The sequence below is a fragment of the Coregonus lavaretus genome (genome assembly GCF_964263955.1).
Source record: "Coregonus lavaretus genome assembly, chromosome: 34".
Classification (NCBI taxonomy): domain Eukaryota; kingdom Metazoa; phylum Chordata; class Actinopteri; order Salmoniformes; family Salmonidae; genus Coregonus; species Coregonus lavaretus.
In genome coordinates, this window is record NC_140021.1 from 4,023,315 (window position 1) to 4,049,000 (window position 25,686).

The 25,686-nt window shown below is 42.7% G+C and overlaps 1 protein-coding gene across 1 annotated transcript; it reads right to left on the reverse strand.

The window, feature by feature from the left end:
• Nucleotides 1–208: 208 nt before the first annotated feature.
• Nucleotides 209–15,264, reverse strand: LOC311109230 (sialic acid-binding Ig-like lectin 13; the record flags this gene model as incomplete). Its single annotated transcript, XM_084152073.1, has 8 exons — nt 209–487; nt 866–923; nt 1,036–1,120; nt 7,266–7,541; nt 7,678–7,983; nt 8,217–8,403; nt 14,723–14,922; nt 15,258–15,264. 8 exons carry the CDS (start codon nt 15,262–15,264, stop codon nt 209–211), a joined length of 1,398 nt encoding a protein of 465 aa, XP_084008199.1.
• Between the last annotated feature and the right edge of the window lie 10,422 nt (nt 15,265–25,686).

A 25,686-nucleotide genomic window follows, 5' to 3' on the forward strand; every position in this document is an offset into this window, starting at 1 on the left:
ACGTGCTGTAATTTCAAAACAGTTCACCCGATATGGATGAAAATACCCTGGAATTAAAGCTGACAGTCTGCATTTTAACTTCATAGTAACTGTTTCATTTCAAATCAAAAGTTCTGGAGAACAGAGACTAAAAAGTTAAATAACTGGCACTGTCCCAGTACTGTTGGAGCTCAGTGTACACAATACATACTGTATATACACCAAATACTTAAAATGCACCTCTTTTATTCACTTGTGCATAAAGCCCATCTATGTCGTTAAGGTGTGGTTCCTGGGGCCCTCTCCTGGTCACATTGACTTCAGCGTACTCACTCTCCTGCCCCTGGACCCTGTTCCTGTCCTGGGCTGCAGCTGGGGTCTCTTTGGGCCGTAGTTTGGAGAAGTCTATGTCACCATAGTGGATCTCTTCAGGCTGGTCTTCTGCAGGTTCCTCTGGTTTCTCTCCGGCTGTGGTCTGGTTAACACACACCGTCCCAACCGGGGAGTTCTGTGGAGAGAACACAGAGAGAGGAACAGGTGTAAAGTCCTAAGCTCAGTCATTTGTAAAACTCTAAAGTCAGCAGGTTGCACAACACATACTGAGGGGATGTCAATGACAATGTCAATTAAACTGACAGAAGAAAATAATTACATTTTGACAACAAATGAGCTCCAATCTACAGAAAATACTGTCAAAGTCCAACAGCTATTCTGTTATCATTCAATGTTGTTACAGGATGTGGAACTGCTTTCAGTGTGGTCATCTCACCCTAAACATTCTCTAAAATGATGATAACCTCATGGCTTTGGGTAGTTTCATCATTAATTCAGTAATTGCTTAGATACACTTTGTAGATGTGTTTTGAAAGTTGAGCCTTATTCCCACCTGTCCCTGTGGATTGTCCGTCCTTTCAAGTCCATCGGGGAGCCTAGAGTTTCTCCTCCTGGAAGACATTTAGAAAGGTATTCTGAATGCACTGAGAGGGTTTTCATATGCAAAAGGACAAACACAACATAAATAAATAGTTTTGCATTGATGCCAGGAATAGTTTTTACCATCCAAAAAGACAGACCAGGCTGATAAGCAGAAAGACCCCCAGAGTTCCTGCTGCAACCCCAAACACCACAGGCTCTACTTGCCCTGAAAATACAGCACATATTATGGTCATTTCTAACTAAAAGATCACTAAAGTACACAACATGAACAAAAGTATGTGGACACCTGCTCGTCAAACATCTCATTCCAAAATCATGGGCATTAATATGGAGTTGGTCCCCCCTTTGCTGTTATAACAGCCTCCACTGTAGCATTAAGATTTCCCTTCACTGGAACTAAGGGTTCTAGCCCGAACCATGAAAATCAGCTCCCATTATTCCTCCTCCACCAAACTTTACAGTTGGACCTATGCATTGGCGAAGGTAGCGTTCTCCTGGCATCCGTCAAACCCAGATTTGTCCGTCGGACTGCCAGATGGTGAAGCAGGATTCATCACTCCAGAGAACCGGTTTCCTATTCTCCAGAGTCCAATGGCGGTGAGCCTTACACCACTCCAGACGATTCTTGGCATTGCGCTTGTTGATCTTAGGCTTGTGTGCGGCTGCTCGGCCATGGAAACCCATTTCATGAAGCTCCCCACAAATAGTTATAGTGCTGACGTTGCTTCCAGAGGCAGTTTGGAACTCGGTAGTGAATGTTGCAACTGAGGTCAGATGATATTTACGAACTATGCGCTTCAGCACTCAGCTGTCCCGTTTTCTGAGCTTGTGTGGCTTACCGCTTCGCGGCTGAGATGTTGTTGCTCCTAGAAGATTCCACTCCACAATAACAGCACTTACAGTGGACCGGGTTAGCTCTGGCAGGGCAGAAATTTGACGAACTGACTTGTTGGAAAGGTGGAATCCTATGACAGTGCCTCGTTGAAAGTCACTGAGCTCTTGAGTAAGGCCATTCTACTACCAGTGTTTGAGTATGGAGATTGCATGGCTGTGTGCTCGATTTTATACACCTGTCAGCAACGGGTGTGGCTGAAATAACCAATTCTACTAATTTGAAGGGGTGTCCACATACTCTTGTATATACAGTGTATATCTAATCTAAGATTGGACTATTGGACACTACACTATGCTGATGCTGCAATATGGTGGGGATGGGGATATGGTGGGACTGACAGAAAAGGGACTAACAAGTTCATTTCAGTTTTGTGGAAACTGCTTTGCCTATATGTGGGTAAAATGTATGAAATTACAATAAAACGACTTGTCTGCATGCAGTTCAGGCTACCACTCACTGTCAATGGATATATGAGTAGGTATTAGGTGATAGATCAGAACCAACATTTAGAAGTATCTTACTGCGCTTTCCATGACATAGACTGACCAGGTGAATCCAGATGAAATCTATGATGCCTTATTGATGTCACTTGTTAAATCCACTTCAATCAGTGTAGATGAAGGGGAAGAGACAAGTTCAAGAAGGATTTTTAATCCTTGAGACAATTGAGACATGGATTGTGTATGTGTGCCATTTATAGGGTGATTGGGCAAGACAAAAAAATGTAAGTGCCATTGAACAAGGTGTGGTAGTAGATGCAAGGCGCACCGGTTTGTGTCAAGAACTGCAACACTGCTGGGTTTTTTCACACTAAACAGTTTCCTGTGTGTATCAACAATGATCATCCATCTAAAGGACATCCAGACAACTTGACACGACTGTGGGAAGCATTGGAGTCAACATGGGCCAGCATCTCTGTGGAACGCTTTCGACACCTTGTTGAGTCCATGCCCCGATGAATTGAGGCTGTTCTGAAGGCAAAAGGGGGTGCAACTCAATATTAGGAAGGTGTTCCTAATTTTTGGTATACTCAGTGCCTTCAGAAAGTATTCATAGCCCTTGACTTATTCCACATTTTGTTGTTTTAATGCCTGAATAAAACATTGATTAAATGGATTGGTTTTCTCACCCATTTACACACAATACCCCATAATAACAAAGTGAAAATATGTTTTTAGAAATGTTTGGAGATTTATTGAAAATGAAATACAGAAATATCTCATTTACATAAGTATTCACACCCCTGAGTCAATGCATGTTAGAATCACTTTTTGCAGCGAATACAGCTGTGAGTCTTTCTGGGTAAGTCTCTAAGAGCTTTGCACACCTGGATTGTACAATGTTGTCTTAGTAATTAACTCTGGTGTATATTTGGCCCTGTGTTTTAGGTTATTGTCCTGCTGAAAAGTGAATTTGTCTCCCAGTGTCTTTTGAAAAGCAGACTGAACCAGGTTTTCCTCTAGCGTTTTGCCTCTGCTTAGCTCTATTCCATTTATTTTATCCTAAAAAACTTGATGACAAGCATAAACATAACATGGTGCAGCCATCACCATGCTTGAAAATATGAATAGTGGTATTCAGTTATGTGTTGTGTTGGATTTGCCCCAAACATAACACTTTGTATTCAGGACATATAGTTAATTTCTTAGCAAAACGTTTTGCAGTTTTACTTCAGTGCCTTATTGCAAACAGAATGAATGTTTTGGAATATGTTGATTCTGTAAATGTTTCCTTCTTTTCACTCTGTCATTTAGGGTAGTATTGTGGAGTAACAACAACGTTGTTGATCCATCCTCAGCCATTAAACTTTGTAACTGTTTTAAAGTCACCAATGGCCTAATGGTGAAATCAGTGGAGGCTGCTGAGGGGAGGACGGCTCATAATAATGGCTGGAACGGTCCAAATGGAATGGCATGAAACACATTACCACGAGCGAAACTGAGTTAGGAATGAAGCCTGTATCTTTTTAGTGACTGGGTGTATTGATAAACCATCCAAAGTGTAATTAATAACTTCACCATGCTCAAAGGGATACACCCATCTTCCAATAGGTGCCCTTCTTTGTGAGGCATTGGAAAAGCTCCCTGGTCTTCGTGGTTGAATCTGTTTGAAATTCGCTGCTCGACTGAGGGACATTACAGATAATTGTATGTGTGGGGTACAGAGATGAGGTAGTCATTCTAAAATCATGTTAAACACTAGTATTGCACACAGAGTGAATCAATGCAACTTATGTGACTTGTTATGCAAATCTTACTCCTGAACTTATTTAGGCTTGCCTTAAGAAAGGGGTTGAATACATATTGACTCGAGAAAGTTTCGCTTTTCATTTTGTATTTTTTTTAATGTCTAAAAACATTATGGGGTTGTGTGTAGGCCAGTGACACAACATCTCAATGTATTCCATTTTAATGAGATATGTAAAATGTTGGACCAATAAGACCAAAACATTTCATGGGAATTGAATGTAAAGGTTTTGATTACAGTGCAATTAATAAACAACCTTGAATTCAGTCCCAATTGTTTATCTGGTTTAACACTCAACATAAAACTGACACAATAACTTCTAAATAGATATAAAGTTAAAATAGATAATATTGTTATTCTGGTAACTGCACAAAAGATGCAGAGAAACAGTGACTAGTAGATGTTAACACCATTCTGCCGTCATGTAGACATACTTCACCAACTTCCTGTCTTGTATCAGACCACTGTCTCTCCAACTAACTGTGTCTTCTCTCCTCAGTCATCATTGACTTTATATGGTCTTAAACTGCCTTCAGTAAGATAGTTGAACTCAGCAGTTCCTCTATACTGGAACCCATTAAACGGATGCTCTGTGAACTCAACACTCAAAATAAATTGGCTCAAAATAAAGAGTAGCCTACATCATCGTATCACCACTATAGTAGCAGTTAAACACTTTTCATCCCAGCAAATTCTACAAATATGCAGATAATCAAAGAGCACACAAATATAAAAGTAACAAAAGTACCAATAGAAAACTGATACATAATGACATTAATCTACATAAACACTTAATACCTATTGGCAAAATACTTAAAATGCACCTCTTTTATTCACTTGTACATAAAGCCCATCTAGGTAGTTACGTGGTGGTTCCTGGTCCCCTCTCCCGACCGTGGCCTGGTTAGAGAACACCGTCCCAACCGGGGAGTTCTGAGGAGAGAACACAGAGAAAGGAACAGGTGTCAGGACAGACACTTCAGAAGAAGAATGACTTCATAGTTACAGTTGGTTATACAACACAGTATTCATTCAATTCTTCCTTAAATGCACATTCTAGATGGGTTTTAAAAGATGACTCTAACATTCCCACCTGTCCCTATGAACTGTCTGTTGTTTCAAACCCATTGGAGAGTCTAGATGTTCTCCTCCTCCTGGAAGACAAGAATAAATCATTTAGGTTTTCATATACAAAAGCACAAACAGCATGATAAATATGTTTGCTTTGAGGCTTGGAATAGCTTATTACCATGCAAAGAACACGATCAGGCTGAAAAGGAAAAGCAACGCCAAGGTTTTTCCTATAATCTCATAAACCTTTGGGTTAACAGGCTCATCTTGCCCTGTAAATAAAGAACATATTATGGTCATCTGTTCCAAAAAGAAGAAACATTTTGCACATTGTCTAATATTACAAATTACACGTATACTGTAGATGTACAGATGTAAGATCTTAATTTGACCAGTATTGTTCCAGGAGGAGGGGGAATTGGACCCCTTAACAGCATTTTGAAATAGGCCCCCATGCACCCTCTTCAACGGTCATGTCTAGATGGGATACAGCTTTTGTCAAATTGACGTCAAAAGTTGATTACATTTTTTATTTTAACTAACCCAAACCTGTTTCCTTACCTTAATCTAAGTATCCTAACCTACCACATTAATTATCCTAACCTGCTGCACAAGTTCTCCTAAATTTGCTAGGAAAAGTCCATTTTCACAAAAGCTGTATCCCTTCTATAAATAAACACTCTTCAACCTGCCCAAGGCCTTCTGGGAGAAGGAGACCCAGGAGCTGAGGGAGACCCAGGAGCGGAGGTCAACTCCCAGCATGTGGGAGTTGACCTCCCCCAACAGGAGGAGGGAGAGCTGAAGGCTCTGGAGGACAAGGTCAGGAATGAATTGAATCAGAAGGGAATGTTTGAAGAGAGAAAGCTATGACTATTGGACACTACATTACACACTGATGCTGCAATATGTTGGGGATGGGGATAGGGTGGGACTGATAAAAACAATCACTGACAAGCACATTGCAATTTTGCATTGAGTATATGTGGGTATTTAAATGTAAGAACATACAATGAAATGAGGTGTCTGCATGCAGTTCATGCTACCACACACTGTCAGTGGCTATATGAGTAGATATTAGGTAATAGAGCAGAATCAGTGTTTAGCAGTACCTTACTGACATCGTGCAATGAAGTATAAAGGCATTGGATGTTTTCTAGCTATAGCCCAAAGAATCATCTAATCATGACAAGCTTTAATATCCATATTAATTTCAACATTTCTTGCAGAATGTTACCTCAATATCCTTTTATTTGCTCACTAGTCCCTGGGATTACTGAATGGCCATTGGCTACGAACATGTGGAGGAAATACATCTGGTTGGCTCAGGGGGAAAGATTCATTAGCATTTCTTCTCACTTTTGTATTATTTCCAATAAAGATTGATTTATGATTGACTTTATCAATGACTTTTCTTCTCTTGTTCAGAGAGGCACAGATATCATACACCCAAGACATTTTGGGGGGGGGAGTATGATATTTTCTCACTCATCATTTTTCACAATTCATTTAGGATTATCCGTCCTCGTGGTAGCATCCACATTAATGTACAGTAGAAGTGTTTAGAAACATATTATATTCTTATTTACAATAAAAGTGACTGCAAAATGACACAAAACATTATTTACCAATAATTTCTATTCTATCTTAGGCTGCTCGACCATGGAAACTATTTTCGTGAAGCTCCCGACGAACAGTTCTTGTTGCTTCCAGAGGCAGTTTGGAACGGTAGAAAATGCTGCAACTGAAGTCAGATGACTTTTACGCGCTTCAGCACTCAGCTGTCCCGTTCTGAGAGCGTGTGTGGCCTACCACTTCGCGGCTGAGCCATTGTTGCTCATAGAGGATTCCACTTCATAATAACAGCACTTACAGTTGACAGGGGCAGCTCTAGCAGAGCAGAAATTTGACAAACTGACTTGTTGGAAAGGTGGCATCCTATGACGGTTCCACGTTGAAAGTCACTGAGCTCTTCAGTAAGACCATTCTACTGCCAATGTTTGTCTATGGAGATTGCATGGCTGTGTGCTCATTTTAATACACCTGTCAGCAACGGGTGTGGCTGAAATAGCCAAATCAACTAAATCAAATCAACTTGTATATATGGTGTATGTCTAATCTAACATTGTGCCCGACATGCCCGTTTCACCTTTAATAGCCAGCTTCTCTTCCTTTGACTTCCCAAGGCCGTGACTATTTCTTGCTTCACAGTAGTACAGTCCTCCATCACCAACAGTCACATTGAGGGTGTAACTCTGTCCAGATGCTACCTGTGTTGGTTTACCCCCACTGATCTGGAACCAGGTGAAGTTTGTCACAGGAGGGTTGGCTGTACTGCTGCAGGTCAGATTAACACAGCTGCCCACTAATACTGGATCAGCTGGACTGATGGAGGCTGAGGTGTCCTTAGGAGAGACTGAGGGAGAAGGGTTCATTTAGAATGTATCTGGATGTGGTATATTGAACAGTCTAATCAAAACCACTCTATGACAATCATCTGTGAAAACATGATAGAATGATCTATTCTACAGGAAACTGTGACTAAATCTTACATGAAACGTTAAGCATCATGGTATGTTCAGCTGTCTTTTTGATTGTCCCTACTGGGTAGACTGCAGTACAAGTGATGTTCTTCTCATGATGAAGGTATGACGGAGTGAAGGTCACCGTGGAGAGAACTGATTTGGTTTGGTCTGGATTCTCCTGCAGTTGGTTCTCATTTGTGAACTGTGTTGGGAGGGTCCATGTCAGCTCAGGGGGGTGTTTGGGAAAGGGAGCGACAGCAGAGCAGTTCAAACTGACAGCGGTCTCTTCCTTCACCTCACCTGAGACAGTAATGATGGGGCTGGGAGGCAAATCTGTAATACATTGCAGATAAAGATATTTTACTCTGACAGACACACTGTCTACTTGGTCTTATTCTACTCATATCATTTTAGAAAAGTTTATAAAAGTTAAATAGTCTCTGTCTTCTTACCCCTGACATCTATATTACTAATAGCTACACTGTTTCACTTGTTCTACTCTTATCTTTGATGCAAAGAATCTAAACTGGATGAAATAGTTGGTAAACAGTTAAATAGTCTCTTACCCCTGACATCTATATTAACAGACTTTTCTGGGTCTGTTGCACGGTATGGTTGACTTTCAATCCTGAAGAAGTATTTATCAGAGTAACTGGTGGTTACATTGAAGAAGACTGTGGTGCAGTTCTTCTGGGACATGTTTCCAGTTATCTTCCCTTGATATCTGTTAACCGTCTTACTACTGTGAAATATCACATTTTCCTGACCTTCACCAAATTTTGTTGATCCTTTCAACCACACTCCAGACGTAAGTATTTTGCTGTTAAATTTATAGTCCTTTTTGTCAGGAATATAAAATGCACATGGGATTTGCACACAGGAGCCAGTCAGTACATCCAGTCTATCTGGCATTTTGGTGATCAAATCTCGTTGGCCAAAACAGGCCAAAACACCTGCAACATAAAGGACAACATCAGGGAGGTTCTGTGATCTTTTCAGTACAGTCACTCTCTCCCAATATTCTACCTCTGCAGCAAAACATATGTTCTCATTTCAATGTACAGGTGATTCCTGATGTTGTGACTCCATGCCCTAAACTGGATTATGGACATATCTGGAGAAAAGAATGTTTGAATCCAGAATATTAAACTGTACTTATCAGGAGTCAACTGGACACTTTTCTACACATTGAGACAGATGGGAATATAGCTCATACCATGAAATATCATGACTTGTGCTTATTCCTCTGTCTGATTCATAACTAGTTGTTGCTGTGTGGAAGACTCACCTGACATAAAGAGGCCAATGAGAAAAAACATGTTCTCAGGACAAGCCATGTGAGAACTCACACACTACTGATTACCTGAAACAGGTCAAACACACACTTACTGGTAGAATATCTTAACTCACACAACACATTGCATTGAACAATCCCCATATCAAATACACTATATACACATAAGTATGTGGACACCCCAACAAATGAGTGGATTTGGCTATAAATTGAGCACACAACCATGCAATCTCCATAGACAAACGTTGGCAGTAGAATGGCAATGCTGAATAGCTCAGTGTCTTTCAACGTGGCACCGTCATAGGTCCAATTTCGGCCCTGCTAGAGCTGCCACGGTCAACTGTAAGTGCTGTTATTGTGAAGTGGAAATGTCTAGGAGCAACAACGGCTGAGCCGCGAAGTGGTAGGCCACACAAGCTCACAGAACAGGACCGCCGAGTGCTGAAGTGGGTAGCTTGTAAAAATCGTCTGTCCTCGGTTGCAACACTCACTAACGAGTTCCAAACTGCCTCTGGAAGCAACGTCAGCACAAGAACTGTTCGTCGGGAACTTCATGAAATGAGTTTTCATGGCCGAGCAGCCGCCCACAAGCCTAAGATCACCATGCGCAATGCCAAGAATCGTCTGGAGTGGTCTGAAGCTCGTCGTCGTTGGACTCTGGAGCAGTGGAAACGCGTTCTCTGGAGTGATGAATCACGCTTCACCATCTGGCAGTCTGACGGACGAATCTGGGTTTGACGGATGCCAGGAGAACGCTACCTGACCAAATGCCTAATGCCAACTGTAAAGTTTGGTGGAGGAGTAATAAAGGTCTGGAGCTGTTTTTCATGGTTTGGGCTAGGTCCCTTAGTTCCAGTTAACATAAATCTTAAAGCTACAGCATACAATGACGACTCTGTGCTTCCAACTTTGTGGCAACAGTTTGGGAAAGGCCCTTTCCTTTTTCAGCATGACAATGCCCCCGTGCACAAAGCGAGGTCCATACAGAAATGGTTTGTTGAGATCGGTGTGGAAGAACTTGACTGACCTGCACAAAGCCCTGACCTCAAACCCATTGAAACCCTTTGGGATGAATTGGAACGCCGACTGCGAGCCAGGCCTAATTGCCCAACATCAATGCCCGACATCACTAATGATGTTGTTGCTGAATGGAAGCAAGTCCCCGCAACAATGTTCCAACATCTACTGGAAAGCCTTCCCAGAAGAGTGGAGGTTGTTATAACAGCAAAGGGGGGACCAACTCCATATTAATGCCCATGATTTTGGAATGAGATGTTTGATGAGCAGGTGTCCACATACTTTTGGTCATGTTGTGTATGTCTTTCAGTTGTGAAGCTAAAACATGAACGGATAACAGTACTTTGAACATATTGAATCTCATTACTTGTCATTCATTTCCTAAATTTAATCTGAACATTAAAATGTAAAGATAAGATAGTGAAGAAGTCGACACTTGCCTTCCAATGATGTAAACGGTCCACAGGAGAGACTATCACACACCCATAGTGTGGTCTGACAAGATAAAGTGATGACATTCATGTGGCACATCTCACATCTCATCAGTGACGTACTTCCTAATAAGTGTATGAGAAATTATTTTAAAAGAATACTACAGTATTTGTATAACAGGATGCTTGAATATTCTATGTACTGGGTGTCCTCATCAGCTGTGAAAACACTGTATGCATAAATAAGTGCTAAGAACATTTCAATTTTCTAATGAACCTTCTGCTCTGCTAATGAACCTTCTGTTTCTGTCACTTGAGACATTGCAGAGGTGGCCTTAATCATGTTCCACCAGTTTCAAATGAAATGGTTCTAAAGACAAATTATGTTTTATCCACTGATTCAACAGCTTTATATGGCCTATACATTTAATTAAATGTGACTTAATGGGGGTAGAAGAACACCTCAACAGCATTTTGAAACAGGCCCCCAAATTGCTAAATCCGCCCCTGAGACATCTATAAATATAATAAAGGAAACTTTAGGTAATTTAACCATCTCCCTCTCCCCTGTCTCCCAGGCTTCAATGGGAATGTATGTGGGATTAAAACATATAGTTAAATCATGAACCAAAATCCACTATTAATTTCTTTAAGACAAATAAAAAAAGTTACATTTGAGTTCGATACAAAACATATGGTTCTCACATAATTTCTTTACATGAAAAACAGACTTGGTATGTAACAGAGTAACTATAATTGTATCTGACTGATTCTCACACACCACTCAACTTCTACTGCACTAACTTCCTGTTTTTCTTGTTTCACTTCCTCTTTGAGGTCTATTTCCCCCCAGGAGTTTACTTACTACATTTAAACCCATTTTGCCATGGTGCAGAGAGAAAAATGTAGAGTTTTATAATGCTATTCCACACATTTTGTCATGAAGCTGATCAGAAATGTTTCTGTTTTTAAGCAAATGTCCTGATATTCAACACATTTTGCTATCATATGCTATCTGGGGCCGTTCGGTAATGGGGCCCTACTCCCAAAATGACTTCTTATTGAAATTTCATGAAAAGAGCATGGCCGTGGTGCCACAGGAAGGAGCCAGCGACCTGCAGGGCCTGGGCGGCAAGGTGTACATGGGCACCCTCTTCGACGATGATGTGTAGATGGGATACAGCTTTTGTCAAATTAATGTCAAAAGTTGAATTTTTTTAGCATTTCAGCTAACCCTAACCCTTTTCTTTACATCAGTCTAATTTTCCTAACCTGCTATGTTAATTATCCGAACCTGCTGCATAAATTGCTTTAAACCTGCTAGCAAAAGTCAATTTTGTCGAAATCTGTATCCCTTCTAGAATGAAAAAACCTCTTCGACCTACCCAAGGCCTTCTGGGAGAAGGAGACCCAGGAGCCGAGGGTGTACTTTACCCAGCAGTTGAGAGCCGACCTCCCCCAACAGGTGGAGGGAGAGCTGAAGGCTCTGGAGGACAGGGTCAGGAATTGAGAGGTGGAGGGACCAGATGATTCAGAGAGAGAAGAGAGAAAGTATGGACTATTGGACACTACACTATGCTGATGCTGCAATATGGTGGGGATGGGGATATGGTGGGACTGACAGAAAAGGGACTAACAAGCTAATTTCAGTTTTGTGGAAACTGCTTTGCCTATATGTGGGTAAAATGTATGAAATTACAATGAAACGACTTGTCTGCATGCAGTTCAGGCTACCACTCACTGTCAATGGATATATGAGTAGGTATTAGGTGATAGATCAGAACCAACATTTAGAAGTATCTTACTGCGCTTTTCATGACATAGACTGACCAGGTGAATCCAGTTTAAATCAATGATGCCTTATTGATGTCACTTGTTAAATCCACTTCAATCAGTGTAGAAAAAGGGGAAGAGACAAGTTCAAGAAGGATGTTTAATCCTTGAGACAATTGAGACATGGATTGTGTATGTGTGCCATTCATAGTGTTGATTGGGCAAGACAAACATGTTTAAGTGCCTTTGAACGACGTGTGGTAGTAGGTGCAAGGCGCACCGGTTTGTGTCAAGAACTGCAACACTGCTGGGTTTTTTCACACTAAACAGTTTCCTGTGTGTATCAACAATGATCCTCCATCTAAAGGACATCCAGCCAACTTGACACAACTGTGGGAAGCATTGGAGTCAACATGGGCCAGCATCTCTGTGGAACGCTTTCGACACCTTGTTGAGTCCATGCCCCGATGAATTGAGGCTGTTCTGAAGGCAAAAGGGGGTGCAACTCAATATTAGGAAGGTGTTCCTAATTTTTGGTATACTCAGTGCCTTCAGAAAGTATTCATACCCCTTGACTTATTCCACATTTTGTTGTGTTAATGCCTGAATAAAACATTGATTGGTTTTCTCACCCATTTACACACAATACCCCATAATAACAAAGTGAAAAAATGTTTTTAGAAATGTTTGGAGATTTATTGAAAATGAAATACAGAAATATCTAATTTACATAAGTATTCACACCCCTGAGTCAATGCATGTTAGAATCACTTTTTGCAGCGATTACAGCTGTGAGTCTTTCTGGGTAAGTCTCTAAGAGCTTTGCACACCTGGATTGTACAATGTTGTCTTAGTAATTAACTCTGGTGTATATTTGGCCCTGTGTTTTAGGTTATTGTCCTGCTGAAAAGTGAATTTGTCTCCCAGTGTCTTTTGAAAAGCAGACTGAACCAGGTTTTCCTCTAGCGTTTTGCCTCTGCTTGTCACACCCTGGCTCTGGGACTCTATTTGTTGAGCCAGGGTGTGTTCATTCTATGTGGTTTCTTTCTAGGTTGGGGGTTCTAGTTTGTTGATTTCTATGTTTGCCTGAGTGACTCCCAATCAGAGGTAACGAGTGTCAGCTGTTGGCTGGTTGTCTCTGATTGGGAGCCATATTTAAACTGTATGTTTTTCACTTTGTGTTTGTGGGTTTTTGTTCCGTGTTCGGTCATTGTCACCGTGGACGTTACGAGTCGTTTGTTGTTTTGTTCGTGCTTTAATTAAATAAAGTAACATGTTCGTTCATCACGCTGCGCATTGGTCTACTTCTCTCCCTGACGATCGTGACACTGCTTAGCTCTATTCCATTTATTTTATCCTAAAAAACTTGATGACAAGCATAAACATAACATGGTGCAGCCATCACCATGCTTGAAAATATGAATAGTGGTATTCAGTTATGTGTTGTGTTGGATTTGCCCCAAACATAACACTTTGTATTCAGGACATATAGTTAATTTCTTAGCAAAATGTTTTGCAGTTTTACTTCAGTGCCTTATTGCAAACAGAATGAATGTTTTGGAATATGTTGATTCTGTAAATGTTTCCTTCTTTTCACTCTGTCATTGAGGGTAGTATTGTGGAGTAACAACAACGTTGTTGATCCATCCTCAGCCATTAAACTTTGTAACTGTTTTAAAGTCACCAATGGCCTTATGGTGAAATCAGTGGAGGCTGCTGAGGGGAGGACGGCTCATAATAATGGCTGGAACGGTCCAAATGGAATGGCATGAAACACATTACCACGAGCGAAACTGAGTTAGGAATGAAGCCTGTATCTTTGTAGTGACTGGGTGTATTGATAAACCATCCAAAGTGTAATTAATAACTTCACCATACTCAAAGGGATACACCCATCTTCCAATAGGTGCCCTTCTTTGTGAGGCATTGGAAAAGCGCCCTGGTCTTCGTGGTTGAATCTGTTTGAAATTCGCTGCTCGACTGAGGGACATTACAGATAATTGTATGCGTGGGGTACAGAGATGAGGTAGTCATTCAAAAATCATGTTAAACACTAGTATTGCACACAGAGTGAATCAATGCAACTTATGTGACTTGTTATGCAAATCTTACTCCTGAACTTATTTAGGCTTGCCTTAAGAAAGGGGTTGAATAGATATTGACTCGAGAAAGTTCCGCTTTTCATTTTGTATTTTTTTAATGTCTAAAAACATTATTATTATTACAGTAATGATGGGGCTGGGAGGCAAATCTGTAATACATTAAAAATAAATATATTTTACACTGACAGACACACTGCCTACTTGGTCTTATTCTACTCATATCATTTTAGAAAAGTTGACAAAAGTTAAATAGTCTCTGTCTTCTTACCCCTGACATCTATATTAACAGACTTTTCAGTGTCTGTTGCACAGAATGGTTGACTTTCAATCCTGAATAAGTATTTATCAGAGTAACTGGTGGTTACATTGAAGAAGACTGTGGTGCAGTTCTTCTGGGACATGTTTCCAGTTATCTTCCCTTGATATCTGTTGACCTTCTTACTACTGTTAAATACAACATTGTCCGGACTCTGAGCAAACTGTGGTGATTCTTTAATCCACACTCCAGAGGTAAGTATTGTGCTGTTAAATTTATAGTCCTTTTTGTCAGGAATATCAAATGCACATGGGATTTGCACACAGGAGCCAGTCAGTACATCCAGTCTAACTGGCATTGTGGCGATCAAACCTTGTTCGCCAAAACAGGCCAAAACACCTGCAACATAAAGGACAACATCAGGGAGGTTATGTGATCTTTTCAGTACAGTCACTCTCTCCCAATATTCTCCCTCTTCAGCAAAAAACATGAACTCATTTCAATGTACAGGTGATTCCTGATGTCGTGACTCCATGCCCTAAACTGGAGCATGGACATATCTGGAGAAAATAATGTTTGAATCCAGAATATTAAACTGTACTTATCAGGAGTCAACTGTACACTTTTCTACACATTGAGACAGATGGGAATATAGCTCATACCATGAAATATCATCACTTGTGCTTATTCCTCTGTCTGATTCATAACTAGTTGTTGCTGTGTGGAAGACTCACCTGACATAAAGAGGCCAATGAGAAAAAAACATGTTCTCAGGACAAGCCATGTGAGAACTCACACACTACTGATCAGCTGAAACAGGACAAACACACACTTAATGGTAGAGTAGCTTAACTCACACAACACATGTGTCCCTTTTTGGGGTTAGGAAAGTCAGCATGTTGAAACGGGCCCCCAAATTGCTAAGTCTGCCCCTGATACATCTATAAATATAATAAAGGAAACTTTAGGTAATATAACCATCTCCCTCTCCCCTGTCTCCCAGCCTTCAATGGAAATATCTGTGGGATTTGTAAAATGTTTTAGCTAAATCATAAACTAAAATCCACTAATATTTTAGGTTTAGGACAAGACAACAGCATTTTGAAACGGGACACCAAATTGCTAAGTCAGCCCCCGATACATTGTTAAATACAACAAAGGAAACTCTCCCCTATCTCCAAGGCTTGAATGGAAATGTGTGTGGGATTATTTTTTTTTTTAGCTAAATCATAAACCAAAATCCACTATTAATTTTACACAAGACAGAAAAATAAAGTTACATTTGAGTTCGATACAAAACAAATTATTGTCACATCATTTTTCAACATGAAAAACAGACTTGGTGTAAGGGATCGGGGGTTGGCTGGGTCTAGACCAGGGGTGTCAAACGTACGGCCCGCGGGCCGGATCAGGCCCGCAAACGGGTTTAATCCGGCCCGCGAGATGATTTTGAAAAAAAAAAAAAAATATATATATATATATATATTTTTTTGTAAAGTATAAAAATGCGCTGCAATTTTTCTATAAAATAAACTGCTGTTCTAATTGCGTCCACTGGATGGCGCAATAGCAATTGTGTTAAGCAAGCAAACTGTTTATACCGGGGCAGAGCAAGTAGGTCAAGCACGTGCAGCCAATGAGCTACTTTGTTTTGCCCGCGATATTTATTACGGCTTCTACTTTTAACATTATGTGCTTTGGCACCCTCATTGCCCCAATATGTCTCTGTCAAAAAAGAGAAAAGTGGACGCAGAGTGCAGAGTGTTCCAAGAAAAATGGTCATCCTATTTAATCACGGAATTGAATGGGAAAGCTGTATGTTTGGTGTGTTCAGAGCATGTTGCAGTGCTGAAAGAATATAACCTTCGTCGCCACTATGTGAGTCTTCATGCCGACAAATATGACAACTTTCAAGGACAGCGGAGATGAGAGAAGGTGAATGAACTGTTGGCGGGTCTGAAGAAACAGCAGTCTGTGTTTACTCACAGCCGAGACATCAGTGACGCTGCAGTGAAAGCTAGCTACCTCATTGCTAATGAAATCGCAGTGGCTTCAAAACCATTTAGTGAGGGTGAATTTGTAAAAACATGCATGATGAAGGCAGCGGAGATTGTGTGCCCTGAAAAGCGGCAGGCTTTTGCAAATATCAGCCTGACAAGAAACACAGTTGCAGACAGGATTTCCGATCTTTCAGTGGATTTGGACAGCCAGTTGAAGCAAAAAGTAAAGTCATTTATTGCGTTTTCGGTTGCAATTGATGAAAGCACAGACATTACAGATGTTGCACAACTGGCCATTTTCATCCGCGGAGTTGATGACACATTGACCGTCACCGAGGAGTTCGTGGAGTTGGTGCCGATGACAGATACAACGACAGCAGCTGATATTTTTACCGCACTCGTCGGCGCGCTGGACAGGGTCGGAGTGGACTGGTCCCGCGCTGTCAGCCTGGCTACAGATGGTGCGCCCTCAATGATCGGGAAAAAAGCAGGCGTTGTGACAAAGTTCAGAGAGAAAGTGCAATCTGCAAATGGAGGACGTGATTTTTTGACTTTTCACTGTATTTTGCACCAGGAGGCTTTGTGTTGCAAGTCATTAAAGATGGATAACGTCATGAAGGTGGTCATCCAAACTGTTAATTTCATCCGATCCAGAAGCCTGAATCACCGTCAGTTTGACAGCCTTCTCAGAGAGAAAGACCACATCTATGGCCTGCCATACCACACTGAGGTAAGATGGTTAAGCCGAGGTGCTGTGCTGAGGCGTTTCTTTGATTTACGAGAAGAAATTGAACAGTTCATGGAAGAAAAGGGCAAACCAGTGTTAGAATTTCATTCCGCAGAATGGATGCAGGACCTTGCATTTATGGTGGATGTTACAGAGCACCTGAATAACTTGAACAAACAGCTGCAAGGGCGCAACAAAGTTGTCACGCAGTATTATGACAGCATACGTTCTTTCAAGTTGAAGCTGTCATTGTGGGAGACGCAACTTGCCGGTGGTGATGCAGCTCACTTCCCCTGTCTGAAAAATGTGTGCGCGACCCAACATGTGGCAGACATGAAGCGGTTCAAAGATAAAATAACGGGACTGTTACGGGAGTTTGAGCAACGCTTTCAGATTTATGTTTATATGTTTTTATGTTGATGTGCTATTGTTTTTAATTGATTTTATTTTATTTGTATATTTAACCTATTCTTGACTCTGTGGTTCTTGCACTTGTTTGGGGAACAGGATTTCATTATTTTTATCTACATTTCTGCCTGAGAAATGACACCCTGATATAGTTCTGTGATCTGTGATATACTTCTGTGAATCACTGAGGCATTGTGTGTTTGTGTGTTCTTTGTCCTCAGAACTTTCAAATAACTTGAGGTGTTTTATGATTAATAGTGATGTTGTGCTTTTGGACACTGTCCTCAGGCTCCAGCTTTATGTTTATATGTTTTTATGTTGATGTGCTATTGTTTTTAATTGTTTTTATTTTATTTGTATATTTAACCTATTCTTGACTCTGTGGTTCTTGCACTTGTTTGGGGAACAGGATTTCATTATTTTTATCTACATTTCTGCCTGAGAAATGACACCCTGATATAGTTCAGTGATATACTTCTGTGAATCACTGAGGCATTGTGTGTTCTTTGTCCTCAGAACTTTCAAATAACTTGAGGTGTTTTATGATTAATAGTGATGTTGTGCTTTTGGACACTGTCCTCAGGCTCCAGCTTTATGTTTATATGTTTTTATGTTGATGTGCTATTGTTTTTAATTGATTTTATTTTATTTGTACATTTAACCTATTCTTGACTCTGTGGTTCTTGCACTTGTTTGGGGAACAGGATTTCATTATTTTTATCTACATTTCTGCCTGAGAAATGACACCCTGATATAGTTCTGTGATCTGTGAAACAGTTCTGTTAATCACTGAGGCTTCTTTTTCTTTAGAATTTTCAAATAAACTTGACGTGTTTTATGATTAATAGTGATGTTGTGCTTGTACTATTTTGGACACACTGTCCTCAGGCTCCAGCTTTATGTTGTATGTTGATCGTATTAAAACAAAGAAAACAATCTGAAGTTGTTGTTTTTAAGTTATATATACCATGATTTTTCCGGTCCGGCCCACTTGGGAATAGATTTTCCTCCATGTGGCCCCTGAGCTAAAATGAGTTTGACACCCCTGGTCTAGACAGAGTCTGACACTTCCCCGATCTACAGAGAGGGGGAGTCATCAGACTCGATCTGGTTCACCTGAGTTCTGAGCACACCTGTCCGTAATTAGGGTAGGATATAAGGTGTGCTCAGAAGTTCAGTCGGTGTGAGGTATTGTTCCATTGTGACTTGCTAAGCGTTTTGTTCCGAGAGAGAGAGAGAGTTTGTTGTTTTTGATTACCCGTGTATCCGACCTGTGCCTTGTTGTTTGACTCCCCGAATTGCTTAATCCTCTACTTGTCTACCCCAGTGATTACCGTTCTCTGATCCTGTGCCTGTGACCTCGACTACGACTAAGCCCGCTCCCTTGGTACCTCTGCCTGTCTCTGCCTGGCCCGGTTTTGACCACAGCCCGCCCGACCACGATTAAGATATTCCCTTGTCTGTACTCTAATAAAGCATCGCTATTCTGCGATTGGATCTTACCACTCTGTCCGAGTATTCATTACAGAATACCTCGCCATTACCATGGATCCAGCGGAATTACAGAGGCGATGGGAGATACAGGAGAAACGGATGGATGAACTCCTGCAGCTACTCAACGCTGGTGCGGCTGAAGGCACCACCCCGAGCACGGTCAGTCCTCGTCCTACACCTCCGATTTCTCTACCGACTAGGTACGACGGGGAACCTGGCAAATGTCAGGGGTTTCTACTTCAGACGTCCCTGTATATGTCGTATAATCGTACTATGTTTTCCGATGACCGTAGCAGGGTGGATTTCATGATTTCTCTACTAACGGGAAGAGCACTGGATTGGGCTACTGCGCTTTGGGCAGCTGAGGTTCCCGAGTTGAATGCGGAAGTTCAGTTCAAGAGACTGTTCCAGGAGGTGTTCGACCACCCAGTATCTGGGCGTAGTGTGGGAGACCAACTATGCGAACTTCAGCAGGGCCGTCGCACCGTAGCCGACTACGCTTTAGAGTTCCGTACTATAGCAGCCGGTAGCGGATGGAGCGAGACGGCCTTGCTCACCGTTTTCTGAAGAGGGCTGCGCAAAGACGTACAGACTGAGTTGGCTTGTCGAGGAGATATCACTGCGCTACATGAGTTTATCAAAATAGCCATCTCTATTGATAATCTGATAGTGCAACACAAGGTATCCACAGTCCAGGAGCCCTCGATCACTGGTCCTAAGCAATCGACAGAGCGGAGGAGAGAATCTGAGGAGGAAACTATGCAACTGGGACGGTCACCTCTACAAGGGTCGGTGAGACAACAACGTCGGCAAGACGGACTATGCCTGTATTGTGGTCAGTCGGGTCATTTTGTTCGTCAATGTCCGGTACGACCAAACCGTACCCCAGGATATCGCCTCGGAACTGCCAAACCGGTGAGTGAGACTCCAGTTTTGAACATTACATCTAAACAAATGTATGTGCCAGTTACCTTATCTGTCGGAGAGAAAGTGCGCAGGTTGGAAGGACTTATTGATTCCGGAGCGGCGGCCAGCTTTCTGGATATGGGTCTTGCTGAGGAGTTGGGAGTTCAACTTATCCCAATTCAACCTCCCCTGCGAGTCAACGCGCTAGACGGTGAGCCCATGGGCACTGGGTTCATTACGCACCGTACCGAGGAAATCAAGTTACAAGTGGGCTCCCTGCACCATGAGAACATCATTCTGTTCGTCATCTCCGCTCCACGGGAGCCGCTAGTCCTCGGCCACCCCTGGCTCGTTACCCATGATCCGGTCATCTCCTGGAAATCTGGCGAGATCACGGCTTGGAGTGAGGTATGTAGGGCAGAGTGCCTCATTTTACCTTGCAAAACGTCTACTGTGGAGGATGCGAAGGGTGCGGTGTCTACTGTTGTTCCTACAGAGTACCAGGATTACGCGCAGGTGTTTTCCAAGGAGAGGGCTACTGTGTTTCCACCGCATCGGGCCTGGGATTGTGCAATTGATCTGCTATCCGGGGCTACACCTCCTCGCGGACGAATCTACCCTTTCTCACAGCCGGAACGAGAATCAATGAGCAAGTATATTGATGAGGCACTACAGCAAGGGGCCATTCGCCCATCTACGTCTCCCGCCGCATCCAGTTTTTTCTTTGTTAAGAAAAAGGATGGCGGACTGCGTCCTTGTATAGACTATCGAGGTTTGAACGATATTACCATTAAAAATCGTTACCCCCTTCCTTTGATTCCAGCAGCCCTCGAGCAGGTGGGGCAGGCCTCCATCTACAGTAAACTGGACCTCAGGAGTGCGTACAATCTGGTGCGCATTAGAGAAGGGGATGAATGGAAGACCGCCTTCATCACCCATCGAGGACATTATTAATATTGTGTCATGCCCTATGGACTTACTAACGCGCCCTCTGTGTTCCAGGCGTTCATGAATGACATTTTCAGGGACTTGATTGATCGCTTTGTCATAGTGTACATTAATGACATCCTAATCTGCTCTAACTCTCTGAGTGAACATGTGTCCCATGTACGCCAGGTTCTGGACCGACTCCGACAACACTCTCTGTTCGTGAAGGCCGAAAAGAGTGAATTCCATGTCACAACGATTTCCTTCCTTGGGGCCATACTCACTCCCGACGGGGTAAAACTGGATGAATCCAAGGTGCAAGCTGTACGAGACTGGCCTCAACCCCAGACGGTGAAAGAGCTCCAGAGATTCTTAGGGTTTGCCAATTACTATAGACGGTTCGTGCGTAATTTCAGCACAACCGCAGCTCCCCTGTCGGCGATGACCAGCCACAAGGGTCGTGGTCTGAAATGGACGGAGGGGGCAGTGCGGGCTTTTGAGACATTGAAACAACGATTTACCACCGCTCCCATTTTATGTCAGCCGGATCCTACCTTGCCGTTCATCGTGGAGGTGGACGCCTCGGAGGTTGGAGTTGGAGCCGTGCTATCCCAGCGCCAAGGTGAGCCGCCCAAATCACGACCCTGTGCTTTTTTTTCTAAGAAGCTGAATCCGGCCGAGCAGAACTACGATGTGGGAAATCGTGAATTACTGGCGGTGAAGTTAGCACTGGAGGAGTGGAGACATTGGCTGGAGGGAGCAGCTCATCCGTTCCAAGTGCTCACGGACCACCGCAATCTGGAGTATCTTCACAGTGCTAAACGACTGAACTCCCGACAGGCAAGGTGGTCTTTATTCTTCAACCGTTTCCAATTCACTGTCTCTTATATTCCCGGGTCCAAGAATTGTAAGGCGGACGCGCTTTCCCGACGGTTCGAGCGCGCTGACAGACCGGTTGAACCAGAACCTATCCTCCCCATGAGTTGCCGTGCTGGTCCTGTGAGGTGGGCTATCGATGACACGATTCAGGAGAGCCTACAAGCGGAACCAGCCCCTCCAGAAACCCCGGTGTCGAAGGTGTTTGTACCAGCTCCGCTTCGACCTCAACTGATGGAATGGTGCCACACGTCGCTAGGATCTGGTCATCCCGGAATCACTCGAACTACACGACTCATCAGTCGAAAATACTGGTGGGATTCCCTCACAGATGACGTCAGAGACTACGTATTATCCTGCCCAGTATGTGCTCAGTCCAAGGCGCCTCGAGCACTACCGGAGGGTAAGCTGATGCCATTGCCAACTCCTCAACGACCCTGGTCGCACATTGCTATGGACTTTGTTACCGACCTACCAGAATCAGAGGGCCATACTGTAATTCTCGTGGTCATCGATCGATTCTCCAAGATGTGTCGGTTAGTACCCATGACCCGTTTACCTAACGCCACTCAGATGGCGGAGACTATGTTTAACCAGGTGTACCGGCAGTTTGGTGTTCCGGAGGATATTGTTTCAGACCGGGGACCCCAGTTCGTATCTCGGGTTTGGAAGGCCTTCTGCGAACGCTTGGGCATCTCGGTGAGCCTCACCTCCGGATATCATCCCCAGGCCAATGGGCAGACAGAACAGCTCAACCAGGAAATTGGGAAGTATCTACGGCAACAATGTTCGCGGCAGCCGCAAGAGTGGAGCCGATTCCTTCCTTGGGTAGAGTATGCTCAGAACTCACTCATTCACACCTCCCTACGTCTAACGCCCTTTCAGTGTGTTCTAGGGTATCAACCACCCCTGTTCCCGTGGGATACCGCACCCGGGATGGTACCGGCGGTGGACGAGTGGTTCCGTCGGAGTGCGCAGGTCTGGGAGATGGCCCATCAACATCTCAGTCAAGCCTCACAACAGCAAAAGACCTACGCCGACCGACGCCGGAGACCTACTCCCACTTATCAACCCGGGCAGCGAGTGTGGCTGTCTACCCGAGACCTGCGGTTCCGACGGAGCTGCAAAAAGCTCCAACCCAGGTACATTGGTCCCTTCAAGGTACAGAGACGTATTAACCCTGTCACCTACCGTCTGTTACTCCCTCGACACTACAGGATAAACCCTACGTTCCACGTCTCCCTGTTGAAACCTGTCCATTATAGCCCGATGTACCCACCAATCGCTCAACAACCTACTACACCACCTTTGGAGGATGAACAGGACACCACCTATACAGTCCACGAGATACTGGAGTCAAGACGGAGACGAGGGGGCATCGAATATCTCGTGGACTGGGAGGGATATGGACCGGAGGAACGGTCCTGGGTCCCTGCTAAGGACATACTAGACCCCGCTCTCAAGGCCACTTTCCACGCTGAACACCCAGATCATCCCGGACCCCGACCCAGAGGAAGACCACCCGGTAGAGGTAGAAGGCCGTCAGGAGCCGGCCCTGGGGAGGGGGATACTGTAAGGGATCGGGGGTTGGCTGGGTCTAGACAGAGTCTGACACTTCCCCGATCTACAGAGAGGGGGAGTCATCAGACTCGATCTGGTTCACCTGAGTTCTGAGCACACCTGTCCGTAATTAGGGTAGGATATAAGGTGTGCTCAGAAGTTCAGTCGGTGTGAGGTATTGTTCCATTGTGACTTGCTAAGCGTTTTGTTCCGAGAGAGAGAGAGAGTTTGTTGTTTTTGATTACCCGTGTATCCGACCTGTACCTTGTTGTTTGACTCCCCGAATTGCTTAATCCTCTACTTGTCTACCCCAGTGATTACCGTTCTCTGATCCTGTGCCTGTGACCTCGACTACGACTAAGCCCGCTCCCTTGGTACCTCTGCCTGTCTCTGCCTGGCCCGGTTTTGACCACAGCCCGCCCGACCACGATTAAGCTATTCCCTTGTCTGTACTCTAATAAAGCATCGCTATTCTGCGATTGGATCTTACCACTCTGTCCGAGTATTCATTACACTTGATATGAAACAAAGTAACTGTAATTGTAACTGACTGATTCTCACACACCACTCAACTTCTACTGCACTAACATCCTGTTTTTCTTGCTTCACTTCCTCTTTGGAGTCTATTTGCCAAGCAGAGCCTGGTGGGCTGGATACCACATAGAAACATTCTTTTCACGCCACTTCGATATGGAATGAACTTTTCCGTAGCAGGCAAAAATGCTCTCCTAACCAGGGTCGGACTACGGCATTTGGGGCCCCGTGGCACCCCAACCCCCCAGTGGTAGTTCAGGCTACCACTCACTGTCAATGGATAAATGAGTAGGTATTAGGTGATAGATCAGAACCAACGTCTAGAAGTATCTTACTGCGCTTTCCATGACATAGACTGACCAGGTGAATCCAGGTTAAAGCTATGATTCCTTATTGATGTCACTTGTTAAATCCACCTCAATCAGTGTATATGAAGGGGAGGAGACAAGTTCAAGAAGGATTTTTAAGCTAGCATCCTTGTTGAGTCCATGCCCCGATGAATTGAGGATGTTCTGAAGGCAAAAGGGGGTGCAACTCAATATTAGGAAGGTGTTCCTAATTTTTGGTATACTCAGGGCCTTCAAAAAGTATTCATAACCCTTGACTTATTCCACATTTTGTTGTGTTAATGCCTGAATAAAAAATGGATTAAATGAATTTGTTTTCTCACCCATTTACATTTACATCATTTAGTAGACGCTCTTATCCAGAGCGACTTACAAATTGGACACAATAACCCATAATAAAAAAGTGAAAATATGTTTTTAGAAATGTTTTGAGATTTATTGACACTGAAATACAGAAATATCTCATTTAAATAAGTATTCACACCCAAAGGTAGATGGATTATTTTAAATATGTTATTGGACCATAAACAGATATGGCTCATTAACCTTTACGGACCAAATAATGATGATCCACAATTCTTTGACAATATATATAATAAATTATCAAGCCTGCAAGCAACTCAAGACAATATTATTATGGTGGGGGATTATAATACTGTTTTAAATAGCTCAATGGACCGTAAAATAAATCACACCACAAACAATCACCCACATGCTCTTAAGGAAATTGTGAACGTCATGGATACATTAGAACTAGTAGATATATGGAGGCTTAAATATACTGATCTAGTGAGATATACATGGCGGAGACTGAATCAAGCTAGTCGTCTTGACTTCTTTCTTATCTCATTCTCGTTGCCACCAAAAGTACAAAAAAGTGTTGATAGGGGACAGAATGCGGTCGGACCATCATATAATAGGCAAATATATTACTCTTACTGAATTTCCACGTGGCCGAGGATATTGGAAATGTAATCAAAGCCTATTGAATGATAATTTATTTATAATTAGAACAAAGGTATTTATAACTGACTTTTTCCAACATAACATAGGTACAGCGAATCCCCTTATTGTATGGGACACCTTTAAATGTGCCTTTAGAGGCCATGCAATTCAGTACTCATCTCGAAAACAAAAGCAATTTAGGTCAAAAGAGTTTATACTAAGAAAGGAAATAGAAAGTCTAACAGAACAGATAGATGGAAATAAAAACTGTAACATAGAGGCTCAGAATAAATTAGAGGAAAAACAAAAAGAAATGGAGAAACTTATTCAAGAAAGATCAAGTGTAATATATTATAAAAAATAAAGCAAACTGGATGGAATATGGGGAAAAATGCACAAAATTCTTTTTTAATCTTCAACATAGGAATGCTACCAAAAA